General features: G+C 37.7%; 1 protein-coding gene across 9 annotated transcripts in view; it reads left to right on the top strand.

Annotated features, from left to right (window-relative positions):
- The window catches only part of LOC109854321 (potassium voltage-gated channel subfamily KQT member 1), a 50,640-nt gene extending 35,540 nt beyond the window's left edge, over positions 1 to 15,100 (top strand). For 4 of the 9 annotated variants that reach the window (XM_020427284.1, XM_020427276.1, XM_020427275.1 and 1 more), the window contains 10 exons: positions 443 to 618; positions 720 to 860; positions 1,496 to 1,606; positions 1,749 to 1,955; positions 4,055 to 4,075; positions 5,530 to 5,801; positions 7,161 to 7,274; positions 13,286 to 13,442; positions 13,631 to 13,753; positions 14,466 to 15,100. In XM_020427284.1, coding sequence (XP_020282873.1) covers positions 443 to 618; positions 720 to 860; positions 1,496 to 1,606; positions 1,749 to 1,955; positions 4,055 to 4,075; positions 5,530 to 5,801; positions 7,161 to 7,274; positions 13,286 to 13,442; positions 13,631 to 13,753; positions 14,466 to 14,567 — 1,424 coding nt within the window. In that variant the 3' untranslated portion in view covers positions 14,568 to 15,100. The remainder of the gene's footprint in view (positions 1 to 442; positions 619 to 719; positions 861 to 1,495; positions 1,607 to 1,748; positions 1,956 to 4,054; positions 4,076 to 5,529; positions 5,802 to 7,160; positions 7,275 to 13,285; positions 13,443 to 13,630; positions 13,754 to 14,465) is intronic. The other 5 variants (XM_020427278.1, XM_020427277.1, XM_020427279.1 and 2 more) reach the window with 5 other exon arrangements.
- Positions 15,101 to 18,294: the final 3,194 nt, after the last annotated feature.

Below are 18,294 nucleotides of genomic sequence, written 5' to 3' on the forward strand. Positions count from 1 at the left end.
AAGCCGCGCGCGGTTGAAACCCTAATCCGATATATTTGCCATTGTCCGATCGCCGGTACAAAATTGAATTGTGAGAATGTCTCTTTGTTACCCATGTATCAGCTTTGTGCTATATCCGCATTTGTGATCGTTGCCGACAACGTTTGTGGAATTAAATTCGGTGGGGTAATATCGACTCCATTTTCCGCCAAAATCGAGATTTGATGTGTGCGCTTGTGTATCGCGACCATCGTTCTAACCGGACATTAGTTTCACGAACACAAAACACACACGCGAACAGGATCCGAGAGAGCGCGCGCGCGCGCGCGCGCAAAATTTCGCTTTTCACTCTACTATAATATTGATTACTCTCTGTCTCACAGTTTTGCAATTACGTTGATACTAAGCGACTGAAAGTTCGCATTAATCACGCGACATTTTGTTTTCGTGTATTTGTCTTTAGATTTAATCGTCGTGGTGGCGTCCATAGTCGTTCTGTCGGTTGGAAGCAAGGGTCAGGTATTCGCCACTTCCGCCATCAGAGGCATTCGATTTTTGCAGATCCTGCGAATGCTTCATGTCGATCGTCAGGGCGGAACGTGGCGACTTCTAGGCTCGGTGGCTTACATACATCGTCAGGTACGTGGGAAATGTCCTGTTTTGAGCTGCGTATATGTAATTTTACGTATAATATATTTGTGCAACAATATGCGTATTTGTTTGTCTCGCGTGTGTGACAGGAGCTGATTACAACCCTGTACATTGGATTCTTAGGCCTGATATTCAGCAGCTACTTTGTATACCTCGCCGAAAAAGACATTAAAGGACCCAATGACAAAGTAGACTTCGCCAATTACGCTGATGCACTATGGTGGGGAGTGGTGAGTTTCTCTCTCATTACCGATTCTTCTCTCTCTCTCTGACAGAAGCCTCTTAGTAATTTGGCAGCGATTTTAGGTCGTTGCTAACAAAGAAAAAACGTTTTTTTCCCATTTTTTTTTTTTATGACTGATGTCGCTATTATCCTTTGTCGAACGTTACACCGAGTGATCACAACGTGTGTTTTAAAAAAGAACATGTAACATTATGTAGAAAAAAAAAAAAAAAAAAATGCGAGGCTGGTTTTATTCGCAAAAATACAGATGAGGAATTAGGTCAATTAGAAATCAATTTCCCATGCTGATTGTGCAGTTAATTGATATTACGTAAAAAAAAAAAAAAAAAAAACACATACAAGGAACTCAAGAAGCGCTAATAATAGCGGAAACGATCGATTTGCAATTTACTCGTACGTTTCGACGAGACTGCGGCGATACGGCGATTCCGTGCTCACGTCTCAAGCGATAAGTAGTTCGAGAGTCGCTTACAATGATTACGCGCAACTCGATACGCTAATTGCTAATAGGATACGATAAGTAATCAAATTAACTAATTGCAGATCTGATTCCCATGATTTGACACCAACGCTGAATTGTTTTTGACAATTGCTCGTTTTTGTTTTGCTCTGTTTTTGTAGATCACAGTCACGACAATTGGTTACGGCGATGCAGTTCCGAAAACTGCTATAGGAAAGTTAATAGCCTCGTGCTTCAGCGTGTTTGCCATATCTTTCTTCGCACTTCCAGCTGTGAGTACACGTAATCGCAATATTATTCCGACACGTAGAAATTTTTTTAATGAAACTATAACTAACAAAAAAATTTAAATTCACGAGTTTTTTCAACTTTCGTGCAACAACAATCGCAATTGTCGCGTCGTTTCTTTCCCAGGGTATTCTAGGCTCCGGGTTCGCGCTCAAGGTGCAGCAGAAACAACGTCAGAAGCATTTCAATCGTCAGATACCGGCCGCCGCGATGTTGATACAGTGTCTGTGGAGGTGTCACGCCGCCGACAAACATTCCAACTACGTAGCCACGTGGGACATCCACATCAAGGACCCGGCGCCGGCGGGGCAACCCACTACACCCCTGGGCAAGGTAAGGTTTCCTGTTTACGAGTTTAACTGAGCGGAGCAGTAGCTATTCCACGTTTAGCTGATTGACTGTTGATGTTCTTAGATGCTTATATAATGTTCTTTGGACTAACCTTTAAGTCTGACCGTGTGCCGCGATTAAGTGATTATGCCGCACGAAACGAGGCCTAATCTGTGAGCGCCAATCTCTCGCTATCGACTCGATTCTCCTCGTTAAGACACGTGCCGCAAAAAAAGAAAAAAAAAAAACGTACATATTTAATCGCCTTCGCGATCTTGATGGCGATTCGGTGAACGCACGCGGTTCGCTAATGGATCTAAAATTACCCATGATTTCTCGTTCGACTCGGAATGTATTGTATCCTCTAGCTAATTGCGCTTCCAAGATCTCTCTAAATATTTATCGCGCGATTACATCTCCGCGCGCGCGCAACCATCGACTAATTTGCGATTATGCGAAGAAATTCGTTCCACTCGCCGTTGTGTTTGCTCCGTGTGTTACTTTCTTCGAGCGAGAAATCGAAGTTGCAAAAGCTACTGCGCCAAAACAGAATAGATAATAGAAACTGTTTTAATCTGATAACTAACAATCGAATCTGTGTAATTAAATTGTTATTTTTCAAAGCGGGGTTTTTCAAATCAGATTTTGATTTGTTCAAATAATCGAACGAATTCCAACAGTTACTTATTTTCTCGGCCAAAAGTACGAACAATCTTATATTTTTATGTGTCCGACGATAATTTGGCAGATTGAATGGATGCGAACGGAGAATGTGTTTTTCTGCTCGTAATTTCCGATGTTTGTTGTTATTGTATCGCCGAGATCCAAATAATTTTGTTCTCTCCTCTCCCCATACATGTTACTGCTCACATATGTGTGTTTACGCAGTTAAAAGATGCGCTTAGAAGCTTCTTTATATATATATATATGTATATGTATATACATATATATATTAACCGTTTTCTCCACGTACAAAATAATAACAGTTGTGTTATCGTTTTTCTCAGTTTGATTTGTTTTTTGTAACAGTTAAAAATATTGACGATTCACCCTTATATAATATATGTTTGATCCCTGGACGGACTGGTTTGTTGATTTCAATGTCGTTTATTCGTTGAAATGTTTTGAATATACGTGAAATGTGTGTATGCGGACAATCTTGATCAACTTCTAGATAACAAAATTTCTCGCGTTTTGTGTGTGGATCGCACATTTTTTTTTCAGCTTGTTTTCATTTCTGTATTTATATCTTGAATTTTAAACGGCGGCCATTAAACGTGCAGTCTCAGGATGTAACACACGGTTTATCGGTATTGAACTTTTGTGTGTATGTACCGTATGATATTCTCGCGAAAATGCAAATTCGATGAAGAAATCGGTCGACGAACTTAAACATTAAAATATAATTCAGTATATTAAAAGTTTCAAATATAAATTCTCTCATAACAAGTATAAAAATTGCACAAGTCGTACGGGCTCTTTTATTATTAAATTATCACCGAGAGAGAAATAACCTAAGCATCTGGTATAGATTTTTACATAAAATTCAATTCGAATTTAATAATTTGATTACACGTTACACACCCAGAGCGATCCGCTCTTATTATTTCCGTATTATTGCAGTGTTATTTCTCTCGTTGATAATTTTAACTCTTTTATTTAATTTTCGTATTTTGAAACAAGCATTCATCGCTCGAAAATTCCAATAACCCCGTATCCTCTGATATAAATTGGTTTTAAGTACATTATGATTAAACTAACAAATGCGATATGTTTCGACCAATGCTTTTCAATACTTCTATATATTTTTGCTTATAATTAATGTAGTTTTGAAACAGAAAATACGAGTACGTAACGTGTTTAAACTCAGTTCTTTAACATTAATCTGATAAATTTATTATTAAGAGATATTAAAACGTAGAATATAAAATTTGCAAAAAATTAAAAAAAAAAAAAAAAAAAAAAATTTGCAGATAATCACTTACTGAAGCGCTAACTTCTGTTGAACGTATAGGCTCACTTTNAAAAAAAAAAAAAATTGAAAATATAGGCTCACTTTCTCAATTTAACAATGATGATAAAATATACCTAATATATTTCAGTTGATTTGTGTAAAGAAGATGGTATGTAAATGATTAAAATTTATATTTATTTCCATTTTTTACTCTCTTTTGCATGTTTATTTTTTTCTAACTTTTTATCACATTTCTTTGTACACGTTTCTGTTACACCGTGAAACGTTCTGTCTATAATGTAAGCCGAGATACTCACCGTATTCACCGTGTCTATGCTGAATGTAGAATATATTACGTATATTAAAAAAAAAAAAAAAAAAGTCGTTCGACGCTATCGTACAACGTTGTAGAAAAATCTTATTTGCTGCACATTTCACTTTCTTGCTTGTGATTGAGAAGAATTATTATTATTATTATTTTTTTTTTTTGACATGAATCAAAGCCGTAGATGTCAACAACAACGTATAAAGCAGATGTATAGCTAATTTATCTTTTGAATAACGAAGCGATTCACTCGCGATATCGAACGAACTATGTACTTCTCGAATGAGCAACTTTTGTACATAAGCTTTTTCTAAAGCCAGTCAACCGAAAGAAAAACTATATAATCATTTGTTTGCGTTTCTACTTTTGACTTACTTACGTATTTTTCTTGCTATATCATTACGTTGTCTCTCTGAAGAATGACGATCAAAATGTCACATGTAAAATTGTCTTTACTTAGTAACATTGCGTAGTACGCATGTGCCCGTTTGTAATAACGTTTGTGATAGTTGTGCACTTTGCGCGATGCACTCTCTCGTTGTCTCCGCGTCAAAGCCTCTGCAAAGCTTGAAAAAATATATCTTACGCTGTCGAGTTTGCAACGGGAATTTACACCGATCTCGTGAAGTGTTCCTGCGCCAAAAAAAAAAAAAAACATACACTATTAATATTGAAAAAAAAAAAAAAAAAAATATTCCGGCCGTTTCAAACGTCAACGAAAAGCAAAGCGGATTTCTGAATATATTTTATCGACGCGTTTCGCAAAGTTTTTCTCGGTATAATTTATGTTTACCGTACCTTGTATAAGAAGGTCTTGCTTTTATAAAAAGTTCTGCGGAAAAACGTGAGTGAAAAAAGAGACCGCCAAATAACATATGCTCGACGCATATCAGTAGTACATTTCGAAATTAATTACTCTGTGGCGGTTTCCGTTTTCGTGCGGTCGCACCGAATCCGTTTCGTCTATGACGGGGGGGGGGGGGGACGATGCATAGCCGTAAAACGGTCATCACGCGCGATCGGCGCAATTTCCTGGCGTTGCAAATCCGTCCGTGCAATCTCCGTGAGCGATTGTCGCTTTTGCACCAATGTTATCCGAACGACGAATAATGACGACGACAGTGATGATGATGATGATGATGATGATGATGATGTTGATGATGATGATGATAATGATGATCTGCTCGTCGTAATGAGAGATAAAGAGTGAGAAAGAAACAAACCGAACGAGCTGATCAGTAGGGATAGTGCATGCTGTGTTCGATGTATGTCGTAATGGGAGGGCAACGGGGGTTCAGTCTCTGATGATCCAGGTGTCAAAGAAGGCGAGCTTGCTGAAGAAGCGTAAGTCGCGAAGCCGAATGGACGTCCAGCAACAACCGCAGCAGCAGCAGCAACAACAACCCCAGCAGCTGGCTCTGCCGCCTCCTCCTTCCGGCGACGTGTCGGCTGACACAACTGAGACAACCGGTCAGACCGAAAATCAACGCATCGAGATCGAAGGTGACGTAGTCTTCTACATGGAGGAGCCTAAGCCGGGTACGCCGAATCGCACCAGACGCGACAACCGGTGAGCGAGATATTAATTTCGATCGCGAATCGAAGAGAGAAATGCCCGTGAAATATAAATAAATATAAATATTTTATGTTGAACAAAAAATTGACTTGCTACTGACACAATGTTAACCATTCAAATACTCGCTGCTAACAATATTTTTTATGTAAATATATATTTATAAAAATTGAGATTTATATATAAAGAGATTTCTCTCTCTGTACATTAAAATCTGAGTCGTTCTAAAATAGCCCGATTCCGGGGCGAGTCAATCCAACACCGGAAAACCGAACCGAATTTTCGTAACAGCGCGAGAAATTGCGCGTCACTATCTTTAACGGACGTATTTCTGTTCATTTCGTCGAGTGGTTGAGTTCCCTCGAAAAGTCCGCTTTCAAAGCGATAGTGTGACACGTTGAAGTTGATATCGTGAAATTGGCGAGCTTATTTCCGAGTGTTCGTCGCCGTCGAGTGGCATCGAGTGTAAAGTGTATCAAGGCGTCTCTCCGGTGGCTTCTTGAATGCAAGTTTGCGGATAATTGCACGTTGATCCTCAAAGACGAAGGTAAAAGGCGAGGAATAGGAGTGTTTGATGTGTGATGTGTGTAAACGTGACGCGTGATCTCTTTTACAATAACCACTTTATATCTTCTCTCGCAAAGTTTCTCAACAGATACTTTCCCATGGTAATTCGCAAACGTGTGTTGCAACATTTACATAGTTATTCACAAAGTCCGTTAAAAAATATTTCAACGGCATTTCTTTCTCGATTATCAAAGGATATACAACAAATCGCTTCGGAGAAAGACTCGGAAGTTACTCAGCTGCGTGTGAAAACGAAATATAGATAGATTTGTTGTCGCGCGATGTATTCTGCGCTTAAACACGTCAAAAGAATATCTCACTGTTATCCACAAGTGTGTTTTTTATACTGACATTTTTTTTGGACGAAAAATATCGCGCTTAAAAATATTCGCGTCACAACTTGCGAGGAGAATAGGTAATTTCCTCTGAGGGGTAAAATCGACTTCGAAAGTTGATGAGAAATTATCAAAAAAAAATTATCAAAATAAATGAACATCGTCTCTGATCGTATTGCCGCGCGAAAACTTGGAGACTACTTACGTAAGTTGAGAATATTGCGACTAGATTCTCGCGGCAAAGTTCGCGATTCATAAAATATTACTTCAACGTCGCCGAGCTAATTCTCGCGAAATATACGAAATACGCGGGGGCGGCGAGCGAACGATTTACGAAACTTGCCGCGAGACAGACAGACACACGTCACACAGCCCCGTTATCTGAAGGGTACTTTCTCCGAAGCTTGTACGCGATAGAGAAAGAGCTGGTTTCGCGAGTCTGGTAGTTGAGTAGCGTGTTTCCGGTTGGCAGAAATGTTATCCCCGCGCACACGGGTTCGGTGACGGAAGCAACCAGCGACGAAATTGACATCGACATCGAGGAAGCTCAACCGCCAAGAGTAACAACGTGAGTATCTTTTTTACATATTTTTTGATTTTGTAATTTATAATAATCGCTGACAAACACACGTCTTACGGATCGAAAGCAATCTTACAGTTCTGTGTTTAATGCATTTTTTTTTTCATTTCTCTGCACCGAAAAAATTATATTCTTGTAAGTAGAAGATTTTATACTTAAAAAATCTTCTTAAAGATCTTAGATGATATTCTTCTGAAATTAAGAATATATTCTTAATTTAAGAATATAGTCTTTTTTGATAGTGAGATATATATGTTTTTCTACAGAGGCTTTTTATATTCTAATCGGTATATATTCTTATCAATATTACTATTTAGAGGATTTTCCTCTTAAAATAAGAAACTCTAAAGATTTTAGATGATATTCTTCCGAAATTAAGAATATATTCTTTATTTAAGAATATATTCTTAATTTAAGAATATAATCTTTTTCGATAGTGAGATATATATATGTTTTTCTATAGAGGCATTTTATATTCTAATCAGTATATATTCTTATCAATATTTAGAGGATTTTCCTCTTAAAATAAGAAACTCTTCTTGGCGCCTATTTTAGTATAAAATATACTTAAAGTAAGTGGGATATATATCCTCAAAACAAGAATACAATTTTTTCGGTGTGAGTATCAAAATACACGTCGACCAAAGTATACGAAAATCCGTTCGATCTAAAAGCGATTTACCCGATTTCTATCGCGTCGCAATGGTCGATCGTTGAGTTATTAAACGCCCATTTCGCGTGTATACTGACAAGGGAAGTGACGCAAGTGTCCCTCTCCGATTTTTGATGAGCTTTGAATATGTTGTAAAGTAGCTAAAAATAAGAGACTCGTATTTTTTTTTATGTGCTTTCTTGCACGTTTGGGGAGTGATACACCCCTTAGAAAAAAAACCGGTTTTTTTGTTTTATGCGAGTATCATCAAAACGGTAAGAGATATAAAAAAATGTTTCAAAAAAAAGTTGCATAGTATTTTATAGGCTTTGCAACCGCGTAGTTGGATTTATTTTTCCACAATTGAGACTTAAGGCTCGTTGAAATTGTTAACAAGAAATATATAAGGCTTTACGAGCCATTCGCAGGATGTTTGTGCGGAAACTGTGCGTGTATATATATATATATATATACACATGTAACGAATTCTACTTGTAAAAATTTTTACAAGTGAGTGTTTTTTGAATTGAAATCTCAATTCTTAAATTCGTTGAAGAGTTGTATGCACAGGCGACAAGAGGTCTTGTCAGGATGGCCCTCGTACTGGAGGGCTACCCTGACGAAGCCACTTCCTTTGTACTGAAGACACTGGAGAGACTGGTCGATAGATATCTGAAAAACGGCCCTTTGCTAGTACATCCGCTGTCTCCGGCTAAGTATGCCTACAGGGAGGGCAGATCAACAGATACTGCTTTGCACCATCTCGTGGGCAATATCGAAGTGCAGTTGGAAGCAAAGGAATATGCTCTGGGCGTCTTTCTGGACATTGAGGGAGCTTTCGATAGCACCTCATATGATGTCATCAGAGAAGCAATGACCATCACATTCCCGCTGCTCTAGCAGACTGGACACAAAGCATGCTAACAGGAAGAACCTTGATTGCCAATCATGAGGACTCAAGTGTGCATGGTTTCCCCGCTAAAGAATGTCCGCAGGGAGGAGTTTTATCCCCCCTGCTCTGGTGTCTGGTCGCGGATGAACTTCTACGAGAATTACAGAAGAAAGGTTTCCTTGTCTTTGGCTACGCTGATGACGTGGCCATTATAGTGCAAGGTAGTTTTCTTTCAACACTTAACGAGACTATGCAGAAAGCCTTTAAGATCATGCAAGACTGGTGTCAATCAAAAGGACTCAGGGCTAATCCATCAAAGACCAAGGCCATGATTTTCACCAGGAAATATAAACCGGAAGCCATTGAGCCGCTTAGACTCGGGCGCGAAGAAATAGAATACGTCCGGTCTGTTAAATATTTGGGAGTTCACCTAGACCCCAAACTGAACTGAAAAACACATCTCGGAATAAAGAGAACTAAATTCTATGCCTCCTATTGGGCGTGTAGAAAAGCAATGGGCAAATCCTGGGGTATCAAATACTGCCCTATGGATATACAAGGCGGTACTAGTACCGAGCTTAACATATGCTGCTGTTGTTTGGTGGCCTAGAGTGGAAAAAATGGAGTCAAAGAACCTGCTAAAAAGCCTACAGGGTAATTACCTGAGGGCTGCGGCAGGGACTATGAGAACGACACCAACAGAAGCGTTGGAAATAGTGCTCTGCATCCCACCTCTAAATTTGACAATCATAAGCGCGGCCAGACTCACAGCATATAGACTGAGATGTCAGGGGGAGTGGAGAAATTTCGATAGGGGCCACACCAGGCTTTTTTCACAAACCTCCCTTTACCTTAAAACAGGATAGAATATCCAGAATATGGCAAGTGGACAAAACGTTTTTTATAAACTTGACCACCAGGGCAGACTGGAAAAACGGAAATCTTCAGATCCAGCCGGGCGTTCAGGCCTGGTTTACTGATGGATCTGGAGCAAACGGCCGCTTTGGAGCGGGCATATACTGTCCAGGATCAAATCACAGGGAGTCGTTCTCCCTGGGTAGATTGGCCACGGTCTTTCAAGCGGAAGTCCATAAACAAAGATTGTGTATCGGTCTTCTCACAGGGCATTGGGCCTTCAGGGCACATTTATTCAACTTAGGCCTAGTCGAGGTGTAGATTTTGCGGTGAGGAAAGGGAGGACAGCGTGCACATACTGTGTCGCTGCCCGTCTCTAGTACTCAAGAGGTTCAGATCTCTGGGCTCCATGTTCGTGGAGCCCGAAAATCTGAAAATACACAGTATCGGCCACTTGTGTAACCTGGCAGCAAATGCTGGGCTAAAACAGCCTGATTGATAAACTACTAGCGGGAGTCGCAGAGGATCTTATAGATCTAGGTGTGACAAAAGGGACTTACAAGCCCCCCGCTTTCAGCTTATCTCATCTTATCTTATCTCACCGTTTTGATGATACTCGCATAAAACAAAAAAACCGGTTTTTTTTCGAAGGGGTGTATCACTCCTCAAACGTGCAAGAAAGCACATAAAAAAAAATACGAGTCTCTTATTTTTTTTAGCTACTTTAAAACATATTCAAAGCTCATCAAAAATCGGAGAGGGACACTTGCGTCATTTCCCTTGTGAGTCAGATCGCACCGACCGAAATCAGAATATAGGAAGCCGAGGAACGTATATCTCCATGCAAATTACTTCCACTTTGTATGCGAAATCGATAGCGCCGGGAAATTTTCATGTACTTCGTGCATACGATAATATACGGATGAATGCCGCGCAGATCGTTAAAAGAGGAAGAGAGAGAGAGAGAGAGACCTTCTGCGAGAGAAGAAGTGAATGCACTAATATAATTCGACAAATTTAATTTGAAACAAACAAAATCGTTATCAATGGCTGTTGAAGCAAAACACAGATGCTGATGTGTAAGTGGTCGAATCAATTTATTGAACCTAATGTATAACGTTTTCGACCTTGTATTGAGGTCTTTCTCAATACAAATCTACAATTAAAAAACTTAATGTACTATCCAAATAATAATGAAAAATTAAAAAAATCGCAAAGGAAAGATATTAAGAGATAATAACGGCACTTAGAAATTACTGTTGTAAAAGTTATCGCACGGTCATCAAATTTAATTTGATTTCTCAAGAATCACGTAGAGTACTTCGTGCATCGACTCGCGGCACTCGAATTACCCGAGTCTCGGGTTTCAATCCTTTGAAAGGAGAAACGAGAGAGAAGTATTCGCAATTCAATCTCTAAAACGTTCAATATTGTTGAAAAATTACCTCACCGCTTAGGCAGCAAACCGTGTATCGTTACGTTTTCGAATGTGCACTTGTCAACTTTCGAAAAACAAACTAATATATATACGTCTTCTGTACGTGCTAACATCTATTTTCAGGAAAGTGCCAGAGCGCTTTATATATATATATTTGGTTCCACATCTCCTTGGACTTTTAATTCGCCGGTTTAATTTAGCATTCACCTAGATATTATATTCGATTCGACGACGCAACCTTATCGGATGTGTTCGAACGATGCGATTTCGGCGTCACACAAGGCAAAACTGTTTCATACGAATCGCAAATCTAAAATTGGGATTCGGTTTAATAATTAACTTGATACCCGGGTCGGGTGACAAATAAACGCGGAAATTATTGGCGTTTCTCTCGCCGCGTCGTCACTTTGTTGTTCCTAAAGAGGACGGCGACTCGACGCGGCGCGACGGCTTCTCTCGCGCTATTGACATTTCGAGGCAAGTCGATTCTGCGGGCGCGAATGGAACACACGGGTATTCCGCACAAAAGGTCTTTTTCGAGCTTCGAGCCCTCATACAGACCTCGTAAGTGCTTTTTCCATCGGGCCATTACTTTGCACCGCGCGGCCGCCGCCGCCGCCGCCGGTACGAATGACCTAGATTTCGCGCGACGTCGAGCGCGCGCCGCGCGTTCGCGCACTCGAACTTGTACATAAAGACACTCGTCAGATTTTCCTCTCCTCTATCTTCTCTCCCTCTTCTCGCTCCCTCGCGCGATTCATCTGCTTTCTCGCCTCAAGTTTTCTTTCACTTAACCAACTGAAGAGGATATCTCTCGTTCGTGGGTATATATCTCGGCACATTCGAGTTCTGTATATCCATCCCTCCGCGTGTGTCTATTTCCTCTCGCTCAATTTCAATTTACATCAATATCTGTGCGCCGCGCAGCAGGTCACAAATTTTCTTTGTTTCCTAACTGATGCTTCCGCTAATTCCCTTCTTCCACTGTTGTTGTTCTTTATTACGAACTTCTCAAGTTTCTTAGCGCGTGTCGAGTGTAATCCCGCCGTTTGTCTATTATTAGCGCACGGTTCGAATTTTCGATATCAAAAATTTTGTATCACGTTTCACGGACATTTTTCGCGGACGTTTTGTCATTTTGTCACGAAACACTTCCCCGTCAACATCGGTATTTGCATCCACGACAAAAGTATTTGTCGATAGTCCTAAGTATTCTCTCGATGAGAGAAGTAAGTATGACGAAGAACATCAGAGCACACTTTTCTCGAGCATATTTCCCCCGTTCTTCAGACAAGTGTCGATGCCGACGACGGTGAATAGCTAGCGTGAAGTTAAGAGGAAAGGAAAACCAATATTTTGACCAATATACATATATATATATATATATATGTGCAGCCGGTGTTTGTAGTTCGAAATGGATATACGAACGTATGACATTGCGTCCGCGACACGCGAATTCAATTTTTATCTCATACAATTTCGAGCGAATTACAAAAAAAAAAAAGAGATAGCTTTATTGACGTTACTTTTGTGTCGTTGTTTTATCTGAAATAACTTTGTTTAGTTTTGTTTCCTCTATTTTTTTTTTGTTTTACTTTCGGGACGTGATGCTTTACGTAATTTGCGTTATCAAGCAGTCTAGTGTTACACTTCGTTACTTAGTTATTCCTTGTCCGTAACGATGAAAAGGAAACGAGTTGTATCGAGTTGCATCTTTACCGTGTGCCGCGATCGACGAAGAAAATTAAGTTAGCGAAGATTGAAACTCTCTCTCTCTCTCTCTCTCTCTCTCTCTTTCTGTTTGAAGAGAAATCAATTTCTCTTCCCAAACTGAATTAAGCGTACCTATACTCGAAGCAAATATAATGAAGTGGTCGATTGAGATATATATATATAACGCGATATCTCTATTGTTAAGTGTAAAATTAAACTTAATTTTTTTAATACGTTAAGATTCAATTTTTAATTTTACTTTTTGTTTTTATTTGTGTATAATACGCTGAGATCTCAATTTTTTTTTTATATTCTCCTTTTTCTTCCTCTAATAATTTTCCACCACTTTTCTTTCCCCCCTTCGTCAAATTGCACGAAACCAGGAAATTATGTCTTTTTCCGTATTACCTGTCGATTTAAATGTTATGGTTACTCTTGTCACTTCTCAGGTTGACAGAAGCACATCGAAATGCTATTCGAGCTATCAGGAAGATCAAGTATTTTGTGGCTCGCAGGAAGTTCCAACAGGCTAGGAAACCGTACGACGTTCGCGACGTCATCGAGCAATACAGCCAGGGTCATCTGAACATGATGGTGCGAATTAAGGTGAGCCGATATCTTTTCGTCGCGATCGCTTGTCTTTCACTCTGAAGATGTTTCATCAAAAACAAAAAAACAAAAAGAAAAACAATTGATTAATTTATCCCGATTTTCAAAAATCATATCTCAGTTGTATAGCGTGACTACCGTGTACGGAGTTGTTAAGTCGGTTGCGTGATTTGATTCATTCGCAGGAGTTGCAGAGACGATTGGATCAGACTCTGGGTAAACCGGGAAGCTATCTGGCAGGACTCGATCGGGCGGGCAATATGAAACCCATGACGATTGGTGCGCGATTGTATCGGGTGGAGCAGCAGGTGCGTTTGTGTTTTCCTATCTACTATTGTCGCAAACGTTTACGACATCATTCCGTTATCTTAACGCGTCCACGCGATTTGCAAACTTGTGTCGAGTTTCCAGGTTTGTGTTTGCACGATGTACGAATAAATAAAAATTTACTTCTTCGCATATAAATATTTTGAGAGGCATATAAGGTTGCGCGTTTACGGGAATTTATTAGGAAGTCTGTGGATTGCGACAGTCTCAATTTTCATTTTATCATAATTTTTTTGTCAGATGACTGTTTCATCTTCGGCGATTGTTCACTGATGAGAAACGTGCTACATCAGTTTTTTTATTTCTCACTTGCTCACGAAGTGTTTTTTTTTTTTTTTTTTTTTTTTTTCACTTAAAAGAGAGAGAAAACACGCGAGTATATGAAATATAAAAATGCAAGATTATAAAATCGACGTTTAACAATTCACGTTTGTGCGACGAGGATTAATAATTGAATTAATTATGCCAAGTTTCGCGCAGCTTTGGCAAAAGCCGATTATGGAAATTATGCGATATTATTTAGCACAATATGCTATTAAAACGATTTCACAAGTGACCGAGCACGAGTTTCAGTGGAAATCGAAAGAAAATACACGATATAGGTTTATAAGATTTTTGTTTTTCAGCGAGAATTAAACAATCGTAGATTCGAATATAAATTATAAGACGTCGGGATAAACTGTTCGCTTTCAGTTGTCGGTGATGGACAAGAAAATAGACCAGTTGATGTACGTGATGAACGCGGTGAAACAGAAACAGCAAGTTCCTCTACGCAACATTGAAAACGACATCTAACATAACGCCCCCGAAGAACAAGCGAAAAATCACCCGCGGCTCCGCTTCTTCTGCCTTGTGTAACTGAATATAACCAAAGTAAAAAAAAAAAAAAAACAAAAAAAAAAAAGAGGAGAACACGACCACTCTGTGAAAGTTGTTAAACGGTTTTTTGGATTACCGTTTTGTGTGTTTTTTGTTTCAAATCTTCAATGGGTAAGTTCCACTTGCCGTTCGCGATATTCGTGAGCGTTATCAATTTTTGTTTAACTTTTCATGTGAAAACAAAGATGAAATGATTCAATGAGCGTTGTGAACAACAAGAACTTATCCCAATGTAGATCTCACAACGAAGAGAATGAAATTGGAACAGAATTTGCTTGCAATCGTTCTCGATTTCGCGTGAACTTTCGAATTTATTTGTAATGTCGCGCGATTTGTTTCTTCGGCCTAGCACAAACGCATAGATGCTCAGATGATACCTCCGTTTTAAGTTCGCATATATATATATATATATATAAATATTCATCCTATACATCGTCTTACAATATTTTAATGTTCCTCAATCACTTATACTCTCTTTCTCTCTCTCTCTCTCTCTCTCTTTCTCTTCATCTTTCTTTCGCATATAGTACTGTTTATATTTTGTACATAGATTATTTATATACACACAGAATATATATTAAGACTCGTAGTATTAGCTCGTATCAAATTCTCCTTAGGATCATAAGCTGCGACGCAGCGTAGATCAAAACTTTTCTCAAGTAAAACTTAGATCTTTAATAATTTGTCGTTGTTAAATTAGAATTAAAGGAGATGTTGCGGATCGATCTGAGGAGACAGAAGACATCATATGATTGCAGTTATAATTTCTCAAACTGCTAAGATATTATCCTAAATAAGACGAGCAATGTAAACGTTTTTAACTAAGATAACAGACGGACTCGTGGTGTTTTGCAATTCGCGGTTTGGTATTGATTGATTTTAACGACAATAGTCCTTCGCGTATAGGCAAAAGATTGTTCTTTTATTCAGGTGATTCTGTCGCACTTTATATATATCAATCACCTTATACATATTGCTATATACCTACGTACATATACAGTGATAATAGGATTAGCGACTTTCTTAAAACCAGACAGCTTCTAAGAGTATTTTTTAATTAGAAGAGACATATGTATACATACAATACATGTATAGGTGTAGGGTCCAATATATACATATATATATATATATATTTTAAAGACTTTCTCGTGAACCAAAAACACGCTTTTACTACTGCAATAAACGCGGTGCTTGATTCGAGCCGATCGATTTTTATTTCATCCGTGGAATTTTATGGATGATTGGACACATAAAATGTCACACACGCACACACAACTCTTTGTCAACTTGATCGTGTGTGTATTTCTCTTTTTCTTTCATATATATTATATATTATATATATATATATATATATATCTAAAATGTTTCTCTATACATAATTTTTATATATAAAATACAATCTATTGTAATATATTTTTTGTATGTTTTCGCGCTTTTTTAAATACGAAAGAATCGTGTGAAATATATTATTATTTGAACACCGAGTACTAAGAGATCGTTTTCGAATCAAGGACAGAAACTAACTTCTATTATTAGTTATAATAAAGTGGTAGTCAAGTCAATATTTTTTGAAAAGAAAAAACAGTTTAATAATCGTATCAAAACAATAAAACGTTGTTTACCAAATCTCTTCTTTCGACCAAAAAATACGCCGCCGATTTATATTTTTTGACAAACACTGAATTTTGTCTCAAAGGTTCCTTCTTCAATTTTGATAATATATCATCAAACACTCAGCATATACTTTCGACACTTTTATACACGGTGCTGTACATAAATTCAAAATCGTTTTGTATAACCGAATTCTCTCCGCAGCGTTTGACTATCAATTTATTATAAGTGTGTATTCCATCGAAATATATCAAGAAAGTGCACACGGAAACTTAAACAAAGTACACGCTGTGAAAAACACGCTTAGCCGTACTTAGCTGTACGTGCACACAAGCACATTCTACGTGCCTCTACTTGGACACAAGTGATTAATAAAATTTACGGTAACGTATAAATTTTAAATAATATTACAAATTACGAGACGATAGATAACAAAGAATATAGATTTTAATAGTGACGCGGCAAAGAATTTTTCTTACCATTTTGTCTATAAATTATACGTATACCATTATTAAGTAAAGTTTTTAAATACAATATATATTTTATAGTTCCTAAATTTTACAACAATCTTTTATTTTTAACATTTTGAAATAATTTTGGTTTTTTTTTCACTTTCTCGCGCATTTTATCAAATTTAGATTTTTGTTCTGCTTTAAGTACTCAATGAAAAAAGTTCTTTGCAGAGCGCGCATACTTAGAATCTCGAATATGAAAAGGAATCGAAACTCTGGTACAATACACATACATGAGCAAATAGACAAAAAAAACTTTACGAGTACTTATATAGATGCAAGTAGTGACAATCAACAAACATTCCCGTATTTAAAACGTGATTTTGCGCGAAAATCAAATTTTGCTTTCGCGATCCATCGAGTGGTATTTTCGGTAGAAACAATTCAGTCAACGAAATAACGTATAAAATAAGTTTAATTATAATTCCGTTTGACATAACGATCAGTGATAATTAATGGCCTCGCGTTTTAAGCACATCGTTACACAGTGAACAAATCTTTAATAATGGCACACACTTGAAAGAAAAGAGAAAATTAAAATCTGAAAAAAAAAATGAAAACTAACACTTTTCTCTTTATACAATTTTATTCTATATTTTTATTATTTTTCACAAATTTCACAGGAATTTGGTAAAAAACAAGTCCGATTGAGAATTGTTCACAACAGCAATCAAAGAGATATATATAAATTTTGTTTTGCTACGTTGAGTTTTATCGAAAAAGGTCCTTCGAAAGTCAAAAAAAAAAAAAAAAAATAATAAAAAATAATAGTTGCAAATAGAACCAAATGTAACGCGTAGATACAAATAAAGTACGTAGTCTGTATCGCTAAGATAAATGAGCATGGAGACATGTATACTATATTATACTCACTTAAATTGTGTGTACACGCACTTAGTCGCGTCATTAGAACTTCACGCACGTAAACTCACGACAGAGATCGTGTTTGAAAAGACAACTTCGGATTGTTTTACATATAGATCGGTTTTGCAAGCGTTACTTTTTTTATTACGCGTAAACATATATCAGTATTGAAAACTAAAGGATTAACGGAAGTGAGAGAAGAGTCGAACGATGAAATCAGACGAGAAATTTGTTAAGTAATTAATTAAAATGTGATACAAAATGTAATATACATCTATATCTTTTAGTTTTTAGACAACAGAATTATAGAAGAACTACTATATTACGCGGAGGACCAAACGACACGATGGCCTCTCTTTACATAATCTCGTAAATACTCGAGAGATATCTTTGCTTTAGTTTTTAGACTGACACGTCGATAACATCCTCTTATCGCCGACGTCCATAGACTAATTAAATTTAGTCGATACACTGCGCATATATATACAATAGAATCGCTAATTCCCATAAATTACATCTAGCTCTTACAGTGAACTTAAGCTCGATAACTTTTGGGATTCTTTGTAAGCGCGTGTGTATTTTCATGGATTATATATGTGCCTATATATATATATATATATACATATACAAATACTAAAATACTATATTAGAACAAA

Source organism: Pseudomyrmex gracilis, unplaced genomic scaffold (genome assembly GCF_002006095.1).
Source record: "Pseudomyrmex gracilis isolate BER0280 unplaced genomic scaffold, ASM200609v1 scaffold_63, whole genome shotgun sequence".
In the NCBI taxonomy this organism is placed as follows: Eukaryota; Metazoa; Arthropoda; class Insecta; order Hymenoptera; family Formicidae; genus Pseudomyrmex; species Pseudomyrmex gracilis.